General features: G+C 41.4%; 1 protein-coding gene across 7 annotated transcripts in view; it reads right to left on the bottom strand.

The window, feature by feature from the left end:
* Positions 1-20,891, bottom strand: part of HIVEP1 (HIVEP zinc finger 1) — a 151,823-nt gene that overhangs the window by 113,499 nt on the left and 17,433 nt on the right. Inside the window, exon 1 of one of the 7 annotated variants that reach the window (XM_053248796.1) lies at positions 12,140-12,161. The exons of the other annotated variants lie outside the window; for them this stretch is intronic. Within the exon in view, the coding sequence (XP_053104771.1) occupies positions 12,140-12,146 (7 nt within the window). The 5' untranslated portion in view covers positions 12,147-12,161. Of the gene's footprint in view, positions 1-12,139; positions 12,162-20,891 lie in introns of those variants that run through there. 7 annotated transcript variants of the gene reach the window in all.

Genomic DNA, 20,891 nt, shown 5'->3' with positions numbered 1-20,891 from the left:
ACTCCGTATGGGCATTGGGAGAAGGGATTTTGGACCCACAAGTAACACACTTATTGTATTTTGTTGTGCCCAGCATAGAAGGCACAGGTAGCCAGCTCCATCCCGTCCAGGAGCAGAGCCCAATCTGACAATTGGGGGGGGGGAGGACAAACAAACAGAGAAAGAAAAATTCACAACTGTTCGATAAATTAAATTAAGAAGCGGAAAAGAATAAAGAAACCTCAGCAGGAGAACAACAGTAAGTACTTTCCTTCAACTATTGGTTGAGCTAGCAAGTCACGACATGTACTGACGGCGAACAACAAAGACTGAGGGGATGAGGAGTGGTGTAGTAGTATATAGCAGTTGGGGGCGGGGTTACCGTCAAAAAAGTAGGAGATTAAGCTTGGTAGTTTCCAACAAGGTCTCTGCACAGACACAAAGCCCATTGGTGGAAAAGGGCAGAGACCACGTCAAAGAATTAGGGGTGGGTAGGTGGATATAGATAGCAAGATGTGTGAGTAGGGGGACACAGAGCCCAATGAATGATCAAAATTGCTGTAAGCTCAAACCACGCTAACTCATCTTGGATGTGGAACTGAATGCAATTCCCTTTCCAATAGTCAGTTTACGCTATCAGAGCAGACCGCTCCAAACACCTATAAATGTTCACTAGTTGCACAGTGTCTTGTCACACTTTAAGAACTAAAAAAAAGCATTGTGGTATGAGCTTTACTAAGGCAAGAGCCCACTTCCTCAGAGGCAATGTCGTAATATATCTAAGGATGTATAGGGTATATATATAATAGATATAATATAATATATAATATATAACATATATATAATTTATCTAAGGATGTATAAGGATGTGGATATATCTTGCCTATGAAAGCTTGTCACAAAACATTTGTTCATTTTTAAGGTTCAATACTCTTCATTTTCCCTTCATCCGTCCAAACATGGAAATGTAAACCCAATACCCATATATGGTTGGCAGGATCTCTGGACAGGGTCCACCGACTTTCTTCATTTCACCAACAGATTGGAGCTCACTAATCAGCCCTTCAGCCTTCTGTAGCTCTCAAAAACCTGTTCCTCATAGTTGGGATCATGCAAAACAGGATGGCATACAGCATGGGGGCTCCAACAGAAAGGGGTGAATCAGCAAACATTGCCCTTCTGTGCATGAATGAAAATGCAATTTAAGAACATGTGAATAATGGTATATAGACAAACCTAAAACTCTTAAGTTGGTTAAGTGCATTACAGGAAACACAGTTTGGTCAGCCAGCTAAATTATGAATGAACACACAGTAATTGGGAGTTTTCGTTTCAATGGAGCATGTACAAGATAGGTCCAGATGGACTTGGGCCAAATTCAACTCTTCCCTTGGAAGATCTTGGATCACATGGAAAGAAAGGTTTGCATGCACAAGCCACATATACACCATGAATTAAATTCACATTGAAATAGCTTGTCTGTGGCAATTTGCATTCAGCCACAACTAATTCCATAAATACATATGTGAAACCTACTTGGCTTCAAATTTGCATTTTCTCCCCAATTATGATTAACTTTGTATACAAACATTACCAATTTTTTCTTAGACACACACTGGAAAACCACACCAAATTGTGCACTTCTCTGTATGCAGGAATACTATCTTTATGGCCCTCTCAAACAGATCAGTACACAAAGTTGGGTTCCTTTTTTAAAAAGACACACTAAAGATCAGGTTCTTTCAATTTCACTTTAATTGCAGCAGACACAATAAAAATAGTTAGAGGGGCAACTAGGTAATTTTGGACCCTGGACCAAATAAGCTTACAGTGCCTCCCACCCACCCCTACCCTACATAATAAGCATCATATATACACACACATTTCACCACAAACCCACAGATCTGGTCACAAACTAATTCACGAGCTAATTGGGACAAAACATGTGTCCCTTGCTCCACAGTCCAAACACAAAAACAACTTGGAAATATAGTGAATTTGTAAGGTAAGGCAATTGAAACCACAACACAATTGAAACCCCTCGCTTCACAGTTCTCATGCATGCCTTTTAGAGCACAAACTGACTTGAGCACAATGCATTTGTAAAATCACCACCACACAGGCACTGCTTATTCAGATGTCACAATTAGTTCCAGTTTCACTAAGGTGTGAAGTACTCTATGGATAGAGGTAACACTTTCTGGCAGCTTTATGCAGTGGGGGGGGGGATCATTAAAAATCATAGGATTGATTTATTTCCTTGGAATAAAAATATAGCGAGTCCTGGCCTCTTGGGCTACATGTGTGCCCAATTTCAGAACTCTAAGCCCAGCCATTCTGAAAATGTAAAGGGCTGGGGAAAGCGGGGGGGGGGGGGATGTTGCACTTTTTTTATGAAGGCAAAGGGCAGATTCCTCCACATGGGAGTGGGATGATGCTCCAAAGAGGGACTTCAGTTCCAGAAGTTTTTGTAATTTTCTGCCATGAAACCAAGCCATTTATAGGACTTAAGCTGTTTAAGTTTTTTATGATGATGATGATGATGATGATGATGATGATGATGATTTCTATACCGCCCTTCCAAAAAATGACTTAGGGCGGTTTACACAGAGAAATAATAAATAAATAAGATGGATCCCTGTCACCAAAGGGCTCACAATCTAAAAAGAAACACAAGATAGACACCAGCAACCGTCACTGGAGGTACTGTGCTGGGGGTGGATAGGGCCAGTTACTCTCCCCTAGCTAAATAAAGAAAATCACCACGTTAAAGGTGCCTCTTTGCCAAGTTAGCAGGGACTAAACTAACCAAGTTTATAGGACTTAAGTTGTTGTTTTTTAATTTAAAAAATCAACAGATTGACCAATCTGCTTCAAAATTAATAGACAGCCTGTTCTACATCTATGCCAGATTTCAGAACTCTAGGCCAATATAAGAGGGAGGGGAGTGGGTACCCAGACATGGGCCCCCAGGTCCATGCCTAACAGCGCCCACTGATAGTTATGACTGCCTTTAATCATCATCAAGTTCACATCCTTCCACTTCTATCTGATGATCTCTAATATTTCTCAGGATCATGCAGACAAGACCTGAAACCGGGAGACATACAATTCAAACTTCTCTCTTGCTTCCTCTTTAAAGCAACTTTTAGTCATCTGTTCTTCCCGCACAATTATCTTCATTTCTCTCACATTATGTCCGGCAAATGCTTCATATCTTGACGCATTATTGGTATGCAATCAGAACATGAAATCTCTATATGGCCTCTCCTCTCATCTACCACCACAGCAAGTTTATCATTACTTAAGTTTTTATATAAATTTGCAGAATTATGGTAGACTTATCTCTGCATGACACACTAACAAACTCTGTTGTGACACAGAATCAGTGAAACAACATGTTTCACTGGACCAATGGTTTTAATTTAAAAAACATTACAACTTCAACCACCCTGAACCATTTTGGAAGAGCGGTATAGAAATCAAATAAATAAATATTTTAAATATATAGAACAAAATTAGTATTTGAAACCCCAACACTTGCAATGGACACAGTAAGGTCAACTACTGTGAACCTTCATAAAAATCTTTAAACCACATCTTTATGCTCCAAAAAAATACAAAACTTTGCCTTTTAAGAATTCTATCCAATGTAAGAGCTCATCTCTTTAAACCACTGGTTGGTCCAAAAACAAACAAACAAACAAACTTATCAGCAATACCAATAAAAGCAGCACATTCAGGGCAAGGGGGCAAAAGAACAGGACTGTGCCTGCTTTCAAGTATACTTTGTTTTTCCAAAACCATGTGCGGACAGACAACTGCAAGCCAGTTGACAAAGTTGACAAGTCTAGCCATTGCTTTTCAATTTAATACATGCACCCTTGGAGCAACCAACAGCTGTTAGACTGTAAGATGTCATACAGTGGTTAACCACACACTGCTTTGGGAAGTATTTATGCACCATGTCTGGACTAATTTTGATACAAGTTCCTCCTGGTTATTACAAAAAGCAGTTTAGCAAAATTGCACATATATTCTGAGAAAAATTCTAGAGTACTATGGACAAAAACATTTTGAGAGGAACATAGATATTGTATTTCATACAAAAACAAAAAACAAAACTTCAAGTGATCCAAAGATGGTCTATGCCAGATCAATGCCCCTTCATACCACAAATATATTTGATCAAAGTGGCAAAGTGTTGAGGGGAAGGAAAAGAGAAAAAAAAGGAAGAGTGCCTTTTTAGGAAAAAAGGAAGAGTGCCATAAAGCAGTGGTGCTCCTGGTGAGACCCGCCTCCTGTTGTACTACAATATAGCTGTGGGTCAGTGCTCTATACAGCCCACCTGCTCCAAGATACAGATGCCTTTTAAATGTCTGAAGCTTACAGATAAGATCTCCAATACACTAAAGATGACACGTATCCATTTTGAAGCATCATTTTTATTTATGTTTGGAGGAGACTGATGCTCTCATCTAAAATTATATAAGAGATTAGGGTATTTGGCATTGTTTTTCGGCACAGGCCAGTGTTTCTGAAAAACTTGTTTTAAAACTTGCTTTCCCCCTCCCTTTGAAGACTACTCTGCCTTACTTCAATCCAGCACCAAATATTTGCTCCACAAAAGTGTTCACTGTGTGCATGTGACATGCTCCTGCATGCACAAACTGGGGGACTAATCTTAACACCAGCACTGAAAGAGCAGCATAATACATCCCTTTGATCCCTTCCTAGAACTATGCAGAGAGAATCATAGACAAAGTATCAGCCTTCTCCGAGCATCTTTCTTCCTAAGTCACATTGGGATGGTGGGGCAAGCAAGGGTGCAATCACACACACACTCAATCCAATGTAGATCCATAAGGATATTCTTCCTACGACTCAGATGGAGAAGGAATAAGGTATTGCCTGCTTCAGTAGCCTATTTCTTACTGGTATTTCATGCCCCCCCCCCGCCACAAAACGTCACAGTTTGAAAACCAATAAACGTGAAAGAGAAGTGGTATTTTAAAATGAACAAGTTCAACAGGACAATAGCAACCATATTTGCATAATAATGTCTTCCTCGTTCATGTGAGGAGCATATAAGGATTTCACTTTTATGAGAAGAGCTGCGTGGGTATGGAGAGCTGAACCTTTCCCCACGTTATTTCCCAGTGACCTGTCATTCTGGGACTTCTCTGGTCCAGTATCAGAACGAAGTTGAGAGGAAGAAACAGCTCAAGCAATCAAGCACAGGATGGCAAGGTGAGGGATGGTTCAAGCTCATCTCACCTGATCACTAGTTGTTAAAAAGCATAGCACCCACCTCCCTGCTTTATACAGACATGCAATTTATACAGTATGTGGCTGCCAAGATCTGAACTATTCAGGCACACAATACTACTTTTTAAAATCTGAATGTTCAACCATTGAACATCCATGAACAGAAAAATATGGAGAGAGAAGCTGGATTGCTACATTTGTTTTCCACAGTATGTATCCAAGAATAAGAAGCTGCATGTTTTACAAACTGTGTGTGTGTGTGTGTGTGTGTGTGTGTGTGTGTGTGTGTGTGTGTGTATACATACACAGACACACACAAACACACATAAACACACAAATATTTTAAGTACATAAGCATACTTTTGCCATCTTTCCCCTCAATCAATATACAGAACTTCCCAAGTGCTTTAATTCTACAAATGCTAGACTAGGTCTTAGAACAGTATCTGGTTTGCTAACATTTAGCTCATTTTCTTTCTGGCATAACTTTCTCTTTGGAAAAAAACAAACCATTCCATGTAATAAACTTTAGCACTGACACAGCACTGAAAGAGCAAGATTTTCCACAAGCAATGCAAAATACTTTGTTCTCTACGCATAATGCAGGGATTGCTTTGTAAACTTAGTGACAAGACAGTTTTGTTTTGCAATTCCCATAGTTCTAAGAAAAACTAGACACTGGTTGCACTCAGATATGCCCATGGTAGTTTCCTTCCTGTGACGAATAGCAGCTTCAGGGGGTACCCTTTTCACTGGGACTGCAGTGAAAGAGGAAAAGGTTAAACATAAATAAATACTGCCTTCTACCGAATCACACCATTGGTCCATCTAGTTTAGTACTGTCCACATTGACTGGCAGTTTTTCTTGTTCTCAAGAGTTTCAGGCAGGGGTTTTGGAGATGTCAAGGACTGAACTAGGGATCTTCTACATGCAAAGCCCCTCCCCATAAGTCTAACGAGGGTTGACAGACTTACAGCACCAACTTCTATAATCAAGAGGCTACTGGGAAGAAACCTTTCTGGATGTGGCCTAGGAACAAATACATGAGAGTTAATATTCCCAATAGGATTACATTACAGATATTTTCCCCTTGTATTTCCTTATTATGAAGTACAATTAGATCAGAACTGAGAGGATCAGCCACTTCAGGTATCAAATGTGTGACCACTTTTGCAAGTTATCTTACTACTGTTGGTCAACTGGACTTCATGATTTCCCCAATTTACTGCTCTGGAAGGATGCACATGCTCAAGGTTGAAACAATACCCATATATCTGATAGTGCCTGTGGATGATTACTCACAGGACAGAGTGTCGAAAGGAAGAAAGGGAACTAGTCCACCTTGCCTTCTTAACTTTATAGTTTAAAGGCGCAGTGGGGAAATAACTTGATTAGCAAGCCAGAGGTTGCCAGTTCGAATCCCTGCTGGCATGTTTCCCAGACTATGGGAAACATCTATATCAGGCAGCAGCAATATAGGAAGATGCTGAAAAGTATCATCTCAATCTGCACAGGAGATGGCAGTGGTAAACCCCTCCTGTATTCTACCAAAGACAACCACAGGGCTCTGTTGTCACCAGGAGTCAACACCAACTCAACAGCATACTTTATCCCTAACAGAACAGAGACCAGCTGACATAACAAGAGGAAGATTCAGTACAAAAGAGCTCTACTTTATATAAACTATATATAAAGTATTTTATTTTAGGAAATATTTATGTCACAAGAAGTACAAGTTAAACACTCTCACATTACATAAAGTGATAAATAGCTAAGGAAACATCTTCCATATTCAGAAATCCTTCTTCTGCTTCTGTGAAGCACTGCAGACAAAGCATAGGAGAAAAGTTGACTGCCTAGCTGAGATGCTATGCCAAACTCCTATCATGGCGGAAAATACAGACTCATCCTTAACGTAGCACAAAGCAGCACTTGGAACTGAAGCATTCTCCAACTGCTTCTGCAGATCACAAAACAGTGTTGATTCCTTGACAGTATGAAAAGCTATAACCCATCTCAATAGACCTCATACAATCAATAACAAAGCCATACATGTTTTTGAGCACTCCCTACTCCCCTACCCCAGCAAAAGCCAGAATTATTATGCTGGTCAGCACATTCACCTTGTGCAATTCACAACCATAGGAAACATCACATTCCTCTTTTCTGTCAAAATATCCCAGCAATTAGACTGTGCAATGTCAGATCTGGAACTTCAAAAACCATCTCATGGTATATAGTCGATAACAGAAGTACAGCCTTACCCTTCTTGGGTACATACAATACCAACGTCTTCCATCCATCAAAGCCAGACACAGGGACAGTGGTTCCCTTTGCAAATGTGGTTGCATCTCCAGATTGTTGAATCTTATAGGGCCTACATAGAGCAACTCCTTGCCCAGGAGAGCTCTAAACTAGTAAAAAAGGTTATCCCCTACATTCCTCCAAATGTTGTTAAATGACTGCACAAGTCACCACATAACATTTAGGCCTACTTGTCTTTGTGGTGGGTTATCCAGCTTGCCTCTCAATGTGAACATCACCTGTCAGGGGGCACATTTCTGCATCACACCACAATATTCTCAAACTGGCAATATATATATTTGCTTGGCATATACTGCCAGAAGGGACAGCACCCTCAGAAACCCATTAACTACAAGGTTGGACCAGACAACCAACTGACTTATATTGGGATAGGATGGAAACTACTCCAATTAAGTCCATATACTTCATCTCATTTTTTTAAATTAACAGAGACATAACTGGTAATTAGTGTTCCCTGTAACAGGGTGTCCCAGATTTTGTTGACTACAACTTCCGTCATCCCCAGCCAAAAGCCACTACAGCTGGGGATCACAGGAGTTATAGTCAACACCACCTGAAAATCCCTATTACAGAGAACACTGCTGATGAGTGGATATGTTGCATACCAAGTGCAGGTGACAATTTATTGGAAAAGCAATGCTGAAAATGCAGTGGTTTGTACCGTTACACTACATTTATAAAGGGAAAGGGTGTGCTACACAGAGTCAGATTTCCCCAATAATACAGGACAAGTTCACATTCAGTGCCATCTTTACTACAGATGCTCCTGTTCCAGTGAGCAAGAAGGCTGCTCAAGCATGTAAGCTGTAGCAGCAGCAAATTCTTCAAAACTAAGAATAGCTGAGATATTTTAGTTTATTGTACTGAATTCTTCCTTTCATTTAAAAAGAGAAAGAGTGCAACTTGTCAAATAGCCAAGCAAATTCCATAAAAATCAAACATGCTTCCCCGCTTTTCTCCTAAATCCTGATCATTAGTCACAGATCAGAGGCTGGTGTTTAAGGTTCCAGGGAAAAAGCTCCGAAACAGAAGTGCTCTGCTTAAGCTTTAATTTGATCCTGGGGTTCCCAGGCTTGGGGATTGCCCAACCCTGAAGACTGGGCAATCCCTGAACCTGGGAATCCCAGAATCAAGCAAAAGCTTAAGCAGAGTCCTTTTCTACATTGTGTGAGCCTCATCATCATGAAGTCTATGTGACTGGAAATACTCAGTCACATGAGCTAGACACAGGTCTTCCTGAGAGTATAGCAACAGGGACTAGGTTGCCTACGCTTTAGCTCAGTCATGTTAGGCAGTTTGTCCAAGCTTGGCAAGAGATGCTCAGAAACTGCATAGCTCCCTTGTTTCAAGACTCAGGCACACCCCTGGGTTGTGCCCCGTGGCAAAGGCGCTCTTACCCTTGGACTTTGGGGCCGAAGTCCAGGGCCTCCACACTTTCTGGAGGTCTCCAAATCCTCAAGTCTGTCCTGGGTGGTATGGACGCCGCCTGCCACCAGCCTGTGCTGCACTGGGCAGCTGAGTGCGATTGTGACCTGTGCCAGGTGCTTTAGAGATAGAGCACGGAGCGGGGAAAGAATTATGTGGTATAGGAATATGTTAAGTTGCATGTTGAAATATTTCTGCAAATGCATATATATACCTCTTTTATGTTCTTACATTCTTGAGTTCAGTTGCTGTTGGTGCCCTTAAGAACCTGTGTGTTAAAGATGCTGCATGTGTCACAGTGTGTGTGGGGAGAGAGGGTGGACAAGCCTCCAAAGGCCTTTAGGTCCAGGATTCAAAATTACCTAGGTGCACCTCTGCCCCATGGACTAGCTCAGTGAGTATACTGTTCCCCAGAGCCTTCAGAGAACAACCTTTAGGGACATTTAATCATTCTATCATTCAAGACTTGGATGAAAAAGGGGAGAAAGTTGAAATTTTGCAAGGGCAGCCAAGAGTATGCTTCAACAACAACAAAAGTAAAAAAATGAAACGCAAGTGTTTTTACACTGCTAAAAAAGGACACTGGCTGTGCTTTCCAGTTGCCCAGAAAGATTTTTTTAAAAAGCAGAACAGGGTTAAGCATTAAAGTCAGAATTTCTGTAATACTCCCAAGACAGTATTGACAAAAGCACGCAAATGAAGTCAGAATCTTCAAGGTTTCACAGTGCTCAGCTTTAAAACAAGCTCGGTTGGAGTACACAAACCAATGCTGAAGCACTTTCTGTGTTTTTCACATGGGGAACCATTTTTCCTGAAGACACCCACAAAGAGTAAAACTGTCCACATGCGATCCATTTTAGACATGGCACAAAAAGCTGGGGTGGGGGTGTTTCTAAAAACTGGAATGAAAACTGCAAAAGAAACATCAATACATGCGCAAAGGTAGCTCCAGTGTTATGTTTCAAGCTAACTCAGCTCTTTTTGCATACAATGCTCACTATCAGAGACCTAAATAACCCAATAATGTATCTTTACAATTTCCACCTTTTTGCCAGCATGTGAAAGAAGAGTGATAGAGAGGAAAGGGGAGATACTAAATAGAGGTTAGAACATTTACAAAGGCCTACTAAATATCCCTTCCCCAAGAAATTGCCATTAGGATGGACACAGGAAGGCAAGTATGCAGGCCCAGATGCCTTCATAACATCAGTGATCAGTAGACCAATTATCATTCCTTCTCTCACACCTATCTTTATAATTACCACCTCATATGCTTTAAGGGTCTACAGGAAAGGCACAATAATTGCCATGCCTACTAGACTGGAAAAATATCATAGGGTGGCTGTATCTCCAAGTCCTCATTTACACAGCGGGCTAACAGAGCTGAGATAATGAATGAAAATTAAATTGAGTACACCATCCTATAGAGTAGGCTTCTTTAACCTTTTTGTACCTACTGACCCCCAAGGTACTCATGGACCACCACCACCACCCCGCCAGTTATATGTTTTCATAAGCCTCCAGTACAAATAAGATTTTTTAAGAGTACTCATTATTCTGACCCACCATGAAGCAGAGATGTGCATTTTCCAGAAAATTTTGAACTGGAAAATTGCCATAAGACTGTTAATTCTGCTGCTGTAGACTAACATGGCTATTTCTCTAGAAGTTCTTCCACCTATGAGATTCATATATCACTTGGCTGCATTTCCATATTCCTGCTAGCATACATATACATTTTTAAAATGCAAGTTAAAAAAAAAAAAGAGGGTATGCCCTCAGCTCTTGCCTGTGGGCTTCCCAGAGGCATCTGGTAGGCCAGTGTGTGAAACAGGATGCTGAACCAGATAGAACTTGGGCCTGATCCAGCAGGGCTTTTCTTATGTTCTTAAGTCTTCACATATATAAGAGTATAAAAAAGCAGGAAGCAATCTTATTTAGGAAGCTGATATACCAAGTCAGGCCATTGGTTAATCTAGATCAGTGCTGTCTACACTAACTGGCAATGGGCCCAGCAGAATTTCAGATGGATATTTCCAAGCTCTACTTTGAGATGTCAGTGATTGAAACTGGGACCTTCTGCATGCAAAGCATATGCTCTTCCCCTGAGTTATGGTCCTTTAGATCATTTTAGACAGGAGTCGTGACATAGGTGGAGGAGGGCCACTCCAGCATAAAACTTGAATGTGCCACAGAAACCCATTACAGTCATAAAGTCCTCAATATATTCTGTCCCTAGACAACAGCCAGAATGTCAAGGAATAATATTCTCCACCTGCCTCAGAGCTTGTTCTTTAAAGTCTTCTTATTGGAAACTTACTGATGGAAGACAGGGGAGCTGTGCAAGCCTGGAATCTTTGGCATACACTGGCAATTGTGTGTGCTAGTGAAAGCATAAATTGTCCCTTTGCTAGGCTCCACCCTGGTATGCATTTGAACGGGCAACGACATGTGAGCACTGGAAGATATTCTCCTTAGGGGATGGGGCTACTCTGGGAAGAGCATCTGCATGCAGAAAGTTCCAAGTTCCCTCCTGGCATCTCTAGATAGGGCAAGGAGAGACTCCTGCCTGTAACCTTGGAGAAGACACTGCCAGTGTAGACAATACTGGGCTAGATGGACTAATGGTCTGACTTGGTAGAAGGCAGATTCCTTCCTCTGTTGTTCCTAACATGTGGAACCTAAACTCTTAAGCAAAGGTCAAGGCAAAAAGCCAGTTTAAGAATCCCTTCAACCAACATGCAACATTAAAACAAAATGCAGTACGGAAAATTGAAGTGAGATATTTCCCCTTCAGCTCCCTTTTTCCTTTTTCATTAACCTGTTGCGGCGGGGGGGGGGGGGGTGTCAAGCAAGTTGCACTATTTGAGCCACCAAGTACAGCACTAACTCATCCTCATTATGTGATGACAGGGCTTACATGGCTGTCCAAGCTTATCATTTAGCAGGCAGCTCTTGAGGTTAAAAGCAGATATGTTTTCAGTCTTGAACACATAAAGTGAGTAACATGGAGAGCAAACTTCTCAAAAGAATATTACCAATGCAGGTAATCTGTGTGTCTTTAAAAGCAGAGACAATGTAAAACAAGGAAGAGCTACAACATCAAACACATGTGTGGCCTAATCTGAGGCAGGAAATTACCGTGCATTTACTTTGCCCATCTATGGAAACTGACTGAGGAAGTTTCACTTCTTGAGAACTTCAGCTTTTGCTTTTAAACAGCCATTCTCCACCCATATAGCTGTGGAGAAAAAGATCAGTAAGCTCTGGTGGATGAATAGGAGTATCAGTGCTAAAGAGATCACAAGTCCTCAGGTGTATTGCAAAGCTTTCTTCTTCTTCACCCACTAACTAGTCAATCGCTGCCCCTACAGCCAATTTATTTCCAGTCCCAGGGTATGGTCTGATGGCACATGATATGGAAACTTTGATGAAGCTAAGTAGGTCTAGGCCTGGTCTGTGCCTGGGATGAGTGACCACCTGGGAATCCCAAATAAAGTGCTTTGGGTTCCATGCAAGACGGCAGGATATAAACATAATACACAGTCTTATCTTTTCAAAGCACTCCTGCTTCCAAGATGAAGACAGCTGAACGCTTTACACAGAGAAGCACCAAAATTTTCTCATTGTAATTCATTCCAGAAATCCCCAGTTGTTAGTGCAACTATACAATCTTTTTGCGCTAGCATAACTTTGCTTGTTATGAAACACTTTGTTAGTCAAGATGTCAGTCAATGTTTTTATTCTATTGAATGCTGCTTACTATATGGAATCTACCCAGTGAATTGGAATAGAAATGTTGATGTTATATATCACATTTTAAGTGAAGAAGAGTACTTCTGTTAAACAAAAATGGAACTATAGAAATGTGAAATGTAGAGAAAAGCAGCAAGAACCTATTGTGGCATGCTCCTCAGGTCCCCCATGTGCCCAGGAATCCCCCCCAAAGAGAAAAATGCCCCCCAAAACTGTGAAAAATGGGGGGGAGTCCATTTTTCTCAAGAAATGAACCACAAGGTTCTGGGCCATTTAGGGGGACTTTTTCTTATTTTTCCCTCCACCCTGGAACCTAACCCCCCCTTTCCCCATAGCCCTAATGCCTTGTTACTCACAGTTCCATTACTTGCGGTAGGAGGAAAGGAACAGAACCCCCACGAGTAAGAAGGTTGCTCCCTTTCAGGCCTTAAAATGTATGGTGTTTTGACAATGTTCTTGACAGTTGAGAAGAAATTACCAGATCTTCTGTATATTCCTTTCTCCTTTGATCTTCAGTATTGTCTGTTTAACTGCAGTTTTTAAGAATTGTCTCACATTTCATTTACAGTGGAACTAAAGCACCTATTCAGTGCAAAAAGGAATTAAATGTTTAAAGACAAAACTTGGATAACTCCTCAAATGCCAAGAGCTTTCTGTTTAGAAAGGTCTACCCCCAAAGTGTCTTCATTACTGTTCCAAAGCAGTTCCTAAAGCCTGAGGGAGAGAAGACTGGTTAGGTATAGCCTAGCTCAAGAGACACATTTACAGCAATGTTTACTAGAAATTGAAGATTCAAATTAGCATGCAGGTACAAGTCCATGATTGTATCTAGCTGCCTGTTTCTTAAAGGGTGAGGCAAGTCTCTAAGGAGGTATGAATAGTTGCTAAGCAAACGTGGAAAATAAAACAGGAGAAGAGTCTAGAAGAAGCAGATTCAGAGAAGGGTAATTATGAAGAGACAAGACAGGAAAATAATCATTGATAAAGAAACTATGTATTAGATATTACTCAGCAAAATTTTAAGCTAGGCCTAACTGGATTGTTCCCAAGCCCAAATATGCTAGCCAATGCAAGTTTTGGATTTGCATGCAATAATGTGGCTTAGGTAAGGCAAGGGGGAAAGGTCATGCATCTCTAATTTCATAGAAAAGAATTGTTTCATTTTGCTGAAGAGTTGGGAAATGAACCTGTGTTACTGCTTGCCAATCAGTTGCCCGAAGTCATACAACTTTCAGCCATTTGTTAGCAAAGGGACGCTAGGAGATATCAGGGAAAGTGTCAACCTTGCAAATAAAAGGCCTAATCATCATCAGAGGCTGCTTCACGTTTTCCCTATGTGTATATGTGGACGTGAAGAACATTAGTACACAGATGTGCAAGAACTATGCACATGTCTGTTTTACATTCCAGATTCTTATTTGGATCTATTTAAGACCCAAAAACATGGGTAGTTTTGGACCAAATACAAAATGAATTGGTAGGTACAGACTAGCTAACCCCACACCATACAGTGTTTGCCAAACAGCTCCAGTACAATGCTGAACTTAAGATATTTAGTAATAGAGTCTTTCTTTTTTTATGACTCAGAAGTCAGAGGCACCATGATCCTGCATCATTTGTCAGAGCCTTCAAGGCTGCTTAAGGAGTAGTAAGGGTAAACATGTTTGCTTTCTGGAGCTATTGCCAACCCATAAGCAGATTCTGTTATCCAGAGCTGTTTTCATTTTTAACCCTTGCAAGAGTAACATATTTGAGGATATCATCACTCTACATTTTGGAAAAAATATCACTTTCATATATTACCTCCAGCTACAGAAACATGTTTAATTGGCATGTGTTTTCTGGACTCCTTCAAGGAGTCTTCAGAGTGAAGGGAACAGGGAAAGGAACAAGCCCTCATTTCTAGAAAAAGATAAGAGTTATTTTGCCCTACTAAGTCAAGAATTAAAATGAGTTACTCTAGTTATTTTGACTTCATCCTTCTCCTATCAAAGTGGTTTCCTTTTTCTCTAGACTATATTCTCTATCAAAATAGGAAAACTGTATGGAAGTTTTCCAGAGTACCCAATTATCAGCAATTCCACCAACAATACTTAGCACTTTCCCCAAGTGCTTAATATACATTATCTAAGTAATCCATACAAGCAGGGGCCAATTCTGTCTCCACATTACAGATGGGGGACTAGGTGCACCCAAGGGAACAAGTGGCTTGCCCAAAGCCACCTATTAAGTTTATGGTGGCGATATTAGAACCAAGAACTTCCCAGCATAACACCACAGCTTTCTCACCAGATTCAATGGGAGAACTCCAAAGCTGTGCAGCAACCCAGTTACAACTGAGTTTGATTAATTAGATTTAATCAATCAATAAATGTTTGACGTAAAATCCAATCATTCTGAAGCAAGCAGCATACTTGGTTTTTGATAACACACGTATGTCATACCAAACTTCTAAGATGAGGCATTCCCCGCAAAGAGAAAAAAGGGGGAGTGCCTCATTAACACTTGGAAGAAGCCAGGGCAGATCATGTACAATTTAACGGGGTGGGGAGGGGAGAGTCACAGCACTTTGTGTTCAGTATTCTGCAACTCCATGTTCCAGATCAGGATTAATTTTAATGAGTTTAAGTACCCTGTGGCCTTTCATTCATCACTCCCTTGTTTAAAATGGCAGTTTATACCAATATCGATACTGGGGTATTGGCAACACTTATTGCACTGATTTGAAAACTATGCACTTACGGTGCTAGGCGTTAAGGAGACCCCACAAAATGCAGTTGTAATGTCTGCATTTTGTAATATAGACTCATTATGCCTACAGATGCTTAGACCAGAAACTGTTCCTTCCATTTCTTGTAGGAAGAAGCATAGGGGCTGAACATGTACACTAAGGTTGTACGTTGCAAGCCTCGCCCCTATAGTGCTTTACCAATCGGCAGCCATGGCAAGTGCATGCATACAAAGAAGAGAGGAGGTGCTGAGAGCGAAACTCCCTGCCAGTTCTTTCTTGGAAGTCATGCCCTGAGGGAGAGGCGGCGGCGGCGGCAGGGGTCTTGGCAGCTGTTACAGTGGAAGAAGATGAAGAGGCGGCAGCAGCAGCACCCGCCGCTGCCGCCCAGTCCAGAGTCTGCAGGGGGCAGCCACCTGTGATCAGCTGAGGAGGTGGCTGCTCCAACAAGGTCTTCCTTCTCACCCCTCTCCAGTGGCCAGGCTCCAGCACTGTCGCTCGCCTGTGCCTCGGACACACAAAACCGCATGCCCCCAGAACTGGTATGCTTGGGCTCAGCTCTCCCATTGCTGGCACAACTGCAGCCATGCAAGATGTAGGAAGCAAGTACGGGAGCGAGTCACCTCACCTGAAGGCCTGCCCTGCAAGAGAGAAGGAACAAGGAGGATCCCTTCCCTCCTGGCCTACAAAGAGAGGCAAACAAACAGCACAAGGCTGGGCAGGGGAAGACCAGGAGGAGGTGAGAAGGGCTCCTACACTGGGCTATCACTGCCCAATCTAAGACGTGTTTATTCAGGAGTAAGGCTCACAGAGTTTGACAAGAAGAGACTCTCAAATTCAACGTGGGGATGGAGGTGGCAGCAGCTCCTTCCGTTGGCCTGCCTACTGCCCAAATGACAGGTCAGGCGGCACTGAGGCCCCAAATCAAAAGCACATGGCCCTTCCCTCACACTCAAGGGAGGGAGAATTACTGGGGCTTCAGGAGAGCAGTGGAGTGCATGAATGCCACCATGCCAACCACCTTCTTAATCTCTCTCTCAGCACTTACACCAACACAAGCCCCTGTGCACTCAGAGGGGGCCTTTGCAACTGCAGCGTTTCCAAGCAGCCCTCTTCCTGGGGTGCTAAGGAGAGCAGCCAGCCCCTGTGCGTAGGAGCTTGTGAGACAACCCACAGGGGAGGGGGGAAGAGAAGAGAAGAGATGAGAAAGAGAGAGAAGGGAGGGGGAAAGAAAGATGGGAAGAGAGGGGTGGAAGGAGAGAAAGAAAAGAAAGAAAAGAAAGGGAGGCAGAGAGTAAGAAACAAGGGAGTGGATGAAAGAGGGAGAGAAAGAAAATAAATGTAAGAAAAAACAAAGGGGAAGTGAGAGCAAATGGGGAGTTTGGAGACCTAAAAAAGAAGGAAGCAGGGTAATCTGAATGCCAGACATGCCATTCCCACATGCCATTGTGGAAATGGCATAAGGGAAACAATGAAATGGATGATGATGATGAGGAGTGGGGCTCAGGTGAGGGTGGGGAGGTCCCCCTCCCACCTACAAGGCAATGGAGTACTACTCGGTTTATGTTCTAGGAATTTTTTCAAGTGTTTAGACTCTGATATCTAATAACTAATAAACTTTCCTCATAATGAATCCCTATGAGGATTCATTACACAAAGAGTCTAAAAAGGAAAGGAAAGAAAGATTGTGCCATCGGTTGGGGGGTAGTTGGTACATGGGATGCCACTAATTCCCCACCCTCACCCACAAAGCAGTGGGGTCAAAATGAACAGAAGAAATGAAGGTGTGTAATGAAGACACCAAAGAATCTATAACACTTCAATATTTCTAAAAAATAAACGGAGTGCCCCACTGCCTTGCAAGTGTGGGGAGGGGGTGTAGTTGGCACATGGCAGTTGACACTGTAAAATGATAGTCAAAACTAATGGAAGAAATGAAGGTGTGCAATGAATCCTCATAGAGATTCATTATGAGGAAGTTATTAGATACCAAAGAATCCAAACACTTGAAAAATAATGACTACACATTTTGCTCCATAACTCCACTTCTATAAGGGCTACAGCTTGGCTTAAAATTTATTATTATTATTATTTATTATTATTATTATTATTTTATTTACTACATGTTATATCCCGCTCTTCCTCCAAGGAGCCCAGAGCGGTGTACTACATACTGAAGTTTTCTCCTCACAACAACCCTGTGAAATAGGTTAGGCTGAGAGAAAAGTGACTGGCCCAGAGTCACCCAGCAAGTATCATGGCTGAATGGGGATTTGAACTCAGGTCTCCCCGGTCCTAGTCCGGCACTCTAACCACTACACCACACTGGCTCTAAAAATAAAGCTGGGCCTCTGTGTTAGCGTTAGGATAGGGCAACTTTGAATCCTCGATATTTCCTAAGGTGGAAATATACAAAACCAGTTAAAAAATTAACAAAACACATTAAAAATCAACTGTGTCCCACTGCCTTGAAATTTGGGTGATCAGTGGCACCCATGGGGACCTACCCACCACCCAGGTTTGGTGCCCCTAGGACCTTTATAAGTGGTCTGAATCTATCTGAATCTGAATCAAATCAAATCCAAATCTGGGGTGATTCAGGGGACAGATTTAGACACAAAACAAACCAGGAGTGATTCTATTCGGGTAAAATCTAACTGGGCAAAGAGGCACCTTTTACCATGGTGATTCTCTTTATTTAGCAGGGGGAGAGTAACTGGCCTTATCCACCCCCAGCACAGTACTTCCAGTGACTGTTGCTGGTGTCTGTCTTGTTTTTTGTTTTTAGAATGTGAGCCCTTTGGAGACAGGGAGCCATCTTTTTTATTATTTCTCTGTGTAAACCGCCCTGAGCCATTTTTGGAAGGGCAGAATAGGAATCGAATTAAATCATCATCCCAGTGGTAATTGGCGCCCTGGGTGCAGTTCCAAAAGACCTTGAAGAGCACCTCAACACCATAGGGGCCACAGAAATCTCCATCAGCCAATTACAAAAAGCAGCTTTACTGGGAACAGCCTATATTTTGCGACGATATCTATAATAACCAACAGTATTGTTGATAAAATTCTGGCATCCCAGGTCCTTGGGAAGGACTCGATGTCTGGATAAAACAAACCAGTCAAAAACACCTGTGTAAACAAGAAATACTAATAAAAAATCACATTTTAAAAATTGACTCGTGCACAACCCTGATGCTTTCCAGTAGTTACAAACTTCTTTGTGAACCATCAGAACCAGTTATTTTAAAAAGCTCTTTGTTCAGTTAATATTAAGTCTGCAGGCACAGAGGCATGCCCAACCCCATTATTTCAGGACTCTAGAACAAACTCCAAGATGAAATCAGAACTTTCCCATCTCTGGCTGTTTTTAAGTGACGTTTGAAAATATACCTACTTTATCAGGATTTTATTTTATAATGCTTTAATGTTTTATCAATGGTTAGTTTAGCTTGTTTTATTTGATTTAAGGTTTGAATTATTGTTTTAACTTGTAAACGGCCCATAGATTTCATATGAGGCAGTATATAAATCCAACAGATAGATCTGCAAACCTGTTCAAGAAACCCAAATTAACACACCTCAGCAGGAGATCAGCTTTCTGGCACCTCAGAAAGAAAGGCCTCCTAAAGTCTTTATGTGAAGATTACTTCTGGACCAAGCATCTGGCAGGATTTATGAAAACCACCAAAGCTCCAGAAGACTAGTGAAATCACTTGGCCATCTAATGAGAATGCTTTTTGAGGGAGATGCCAACCCTTTCCCCAGAGAAACAATCTTTTTGCCCAGGGAAACAAACTTATCTCTTCAGCAAGTCAGACAAACACAGGTGGGCTGGCTGCATCTCCCATACTTCTGCTTTCAATTACATTTGGCTTTTGACAAACAAAGCAAGCATGGCAGAACAATTGTTCTCAGAGGAGACCTCTGAATCAGAATGTGAGGTTAAGGGACTCAACTGCATCTCAAGGATTTGAGGAGAGTAGAATTTGAAGGAACCAATTGTCATGTTTGCCTTTGGTGGATGACCTTTTATATCTTGGTATTTAGATTAGCTGTAAGCTATATCATGAAACTGTTGTGTGCAAGGCTCCAATCCAGAAGTTACACTGCATGTGGGTTCAAGTTCCTCATGAGGGTATTGTAATGACAGTTTCTACAAAAATACCAGTTTACATATATAGCTTATAGTATAGCATATATAGGCATCAAAGAATGGATGAAGCTTAACACATCAAAACATCTCATTGATTACATAGGGTTTCATGAGAGGTAGTTTCAAGGAGCATTGATTCAAGAAGCATTTTATGTACTTACAAACTGTAAAGGGAGGGGGGGAAGTCAAGTGAGGTACCCAAATGCAACCCAACTTGCCTCTAAGTTTTCACCTACAATTTTTCATGTCTATATAAAATTGTAACTTCATGAAACATGTCAGCATTCCAGTCCTCTCTTTATAGGAAACTAGTCATGCACAAATTTATTTACTGCTACTTCTTTGATCTATTGTTACTTTAACATAGAAGGAACAGGTTCTGGTCTAAGTATCTGTGAGGGATGATTATTACATTATTACAACAACATTTTGTGGGATCTCTTTAGTACCTAAAGTACATAGTACTTCCCATTTCTATGCAGTGGGGTTGATGATACCTATCAGTAATTGATTGATTGATTAAGTGCAGTCAAGTCAGTGTCGACTTAGTGACCACATAGATCGATTCTCTCCAGGATGATCTATCTTCAACTTGGCCTTTAAGGTCTCTTAGTGGTGCATTCACTGCTGTTGTAATCAAGTCCATCCACCTTGCTGCTGGTTGTCCTCTCCTCCTTTTTCCTTCAACTTTTCCCAGCATTATAGACTTCTCAAGGGAGCTGAGTCTTCGCATAATGTGCCCGAAGTATGATAGTTTGAGCCTGGTCATTTGTGCCTTGAGTGAGAATTCTGGACTGATTTGTTCTGTGAGCCATTTGTTTTCCTGGCTGTGATTATAAGTGTTAGTATATACTACAAATTTAAATAATATTACAAGAGAGGGTGGTGAATGCGACACCACAGGGCATTTAACATCATTCAGACTGATTCTGGCCTGGAGTCTAAAACACAGTTTTTGTTTTTTCCCCCATCTCAAATGGGTTATGATTGAATTCAAAGCCTTCCAAGAATTAAAGATGGTGCTTGCAATGTGTATTTTTTATAATCACTTTTTAAAAAATTAAAAATCTGCTGTCCAATAAAGGAGTCAATTAGGCTAACTAATTTAATATTGCATTCCTATTACAAAGCAAATAGTGTGATAACCGATTGTCAAATTTTTTTGGTACCGCTCTCAGCATTCCCATGAGTTTACATGCACTTACATGTATTCTCCAGTAAAATGAGTGCTACAAAAAGGCATGAGGCACTTATTT

This window comes from Hemicordylus capensis, chromosome 4 (genome assembly GCF_027244095.1).
Source record: "Hemicordylus capensis ecotype Gifberg chromosome 4, rHemCap1.1.pri, whole genome shotgun sequence".
NCBI classification, from domain to species: domain Eukaryota; kingdom Metazoa; phylum Chordata; class Lepidosauria; order Squamata; family Cordylidae; genus Hemicordylus; species Hemicordylus capensis.
Note: the sequence above shows the minus strand (reverse complement) of the source record. Positions and strands in the feature narration are given on the sequence as shown.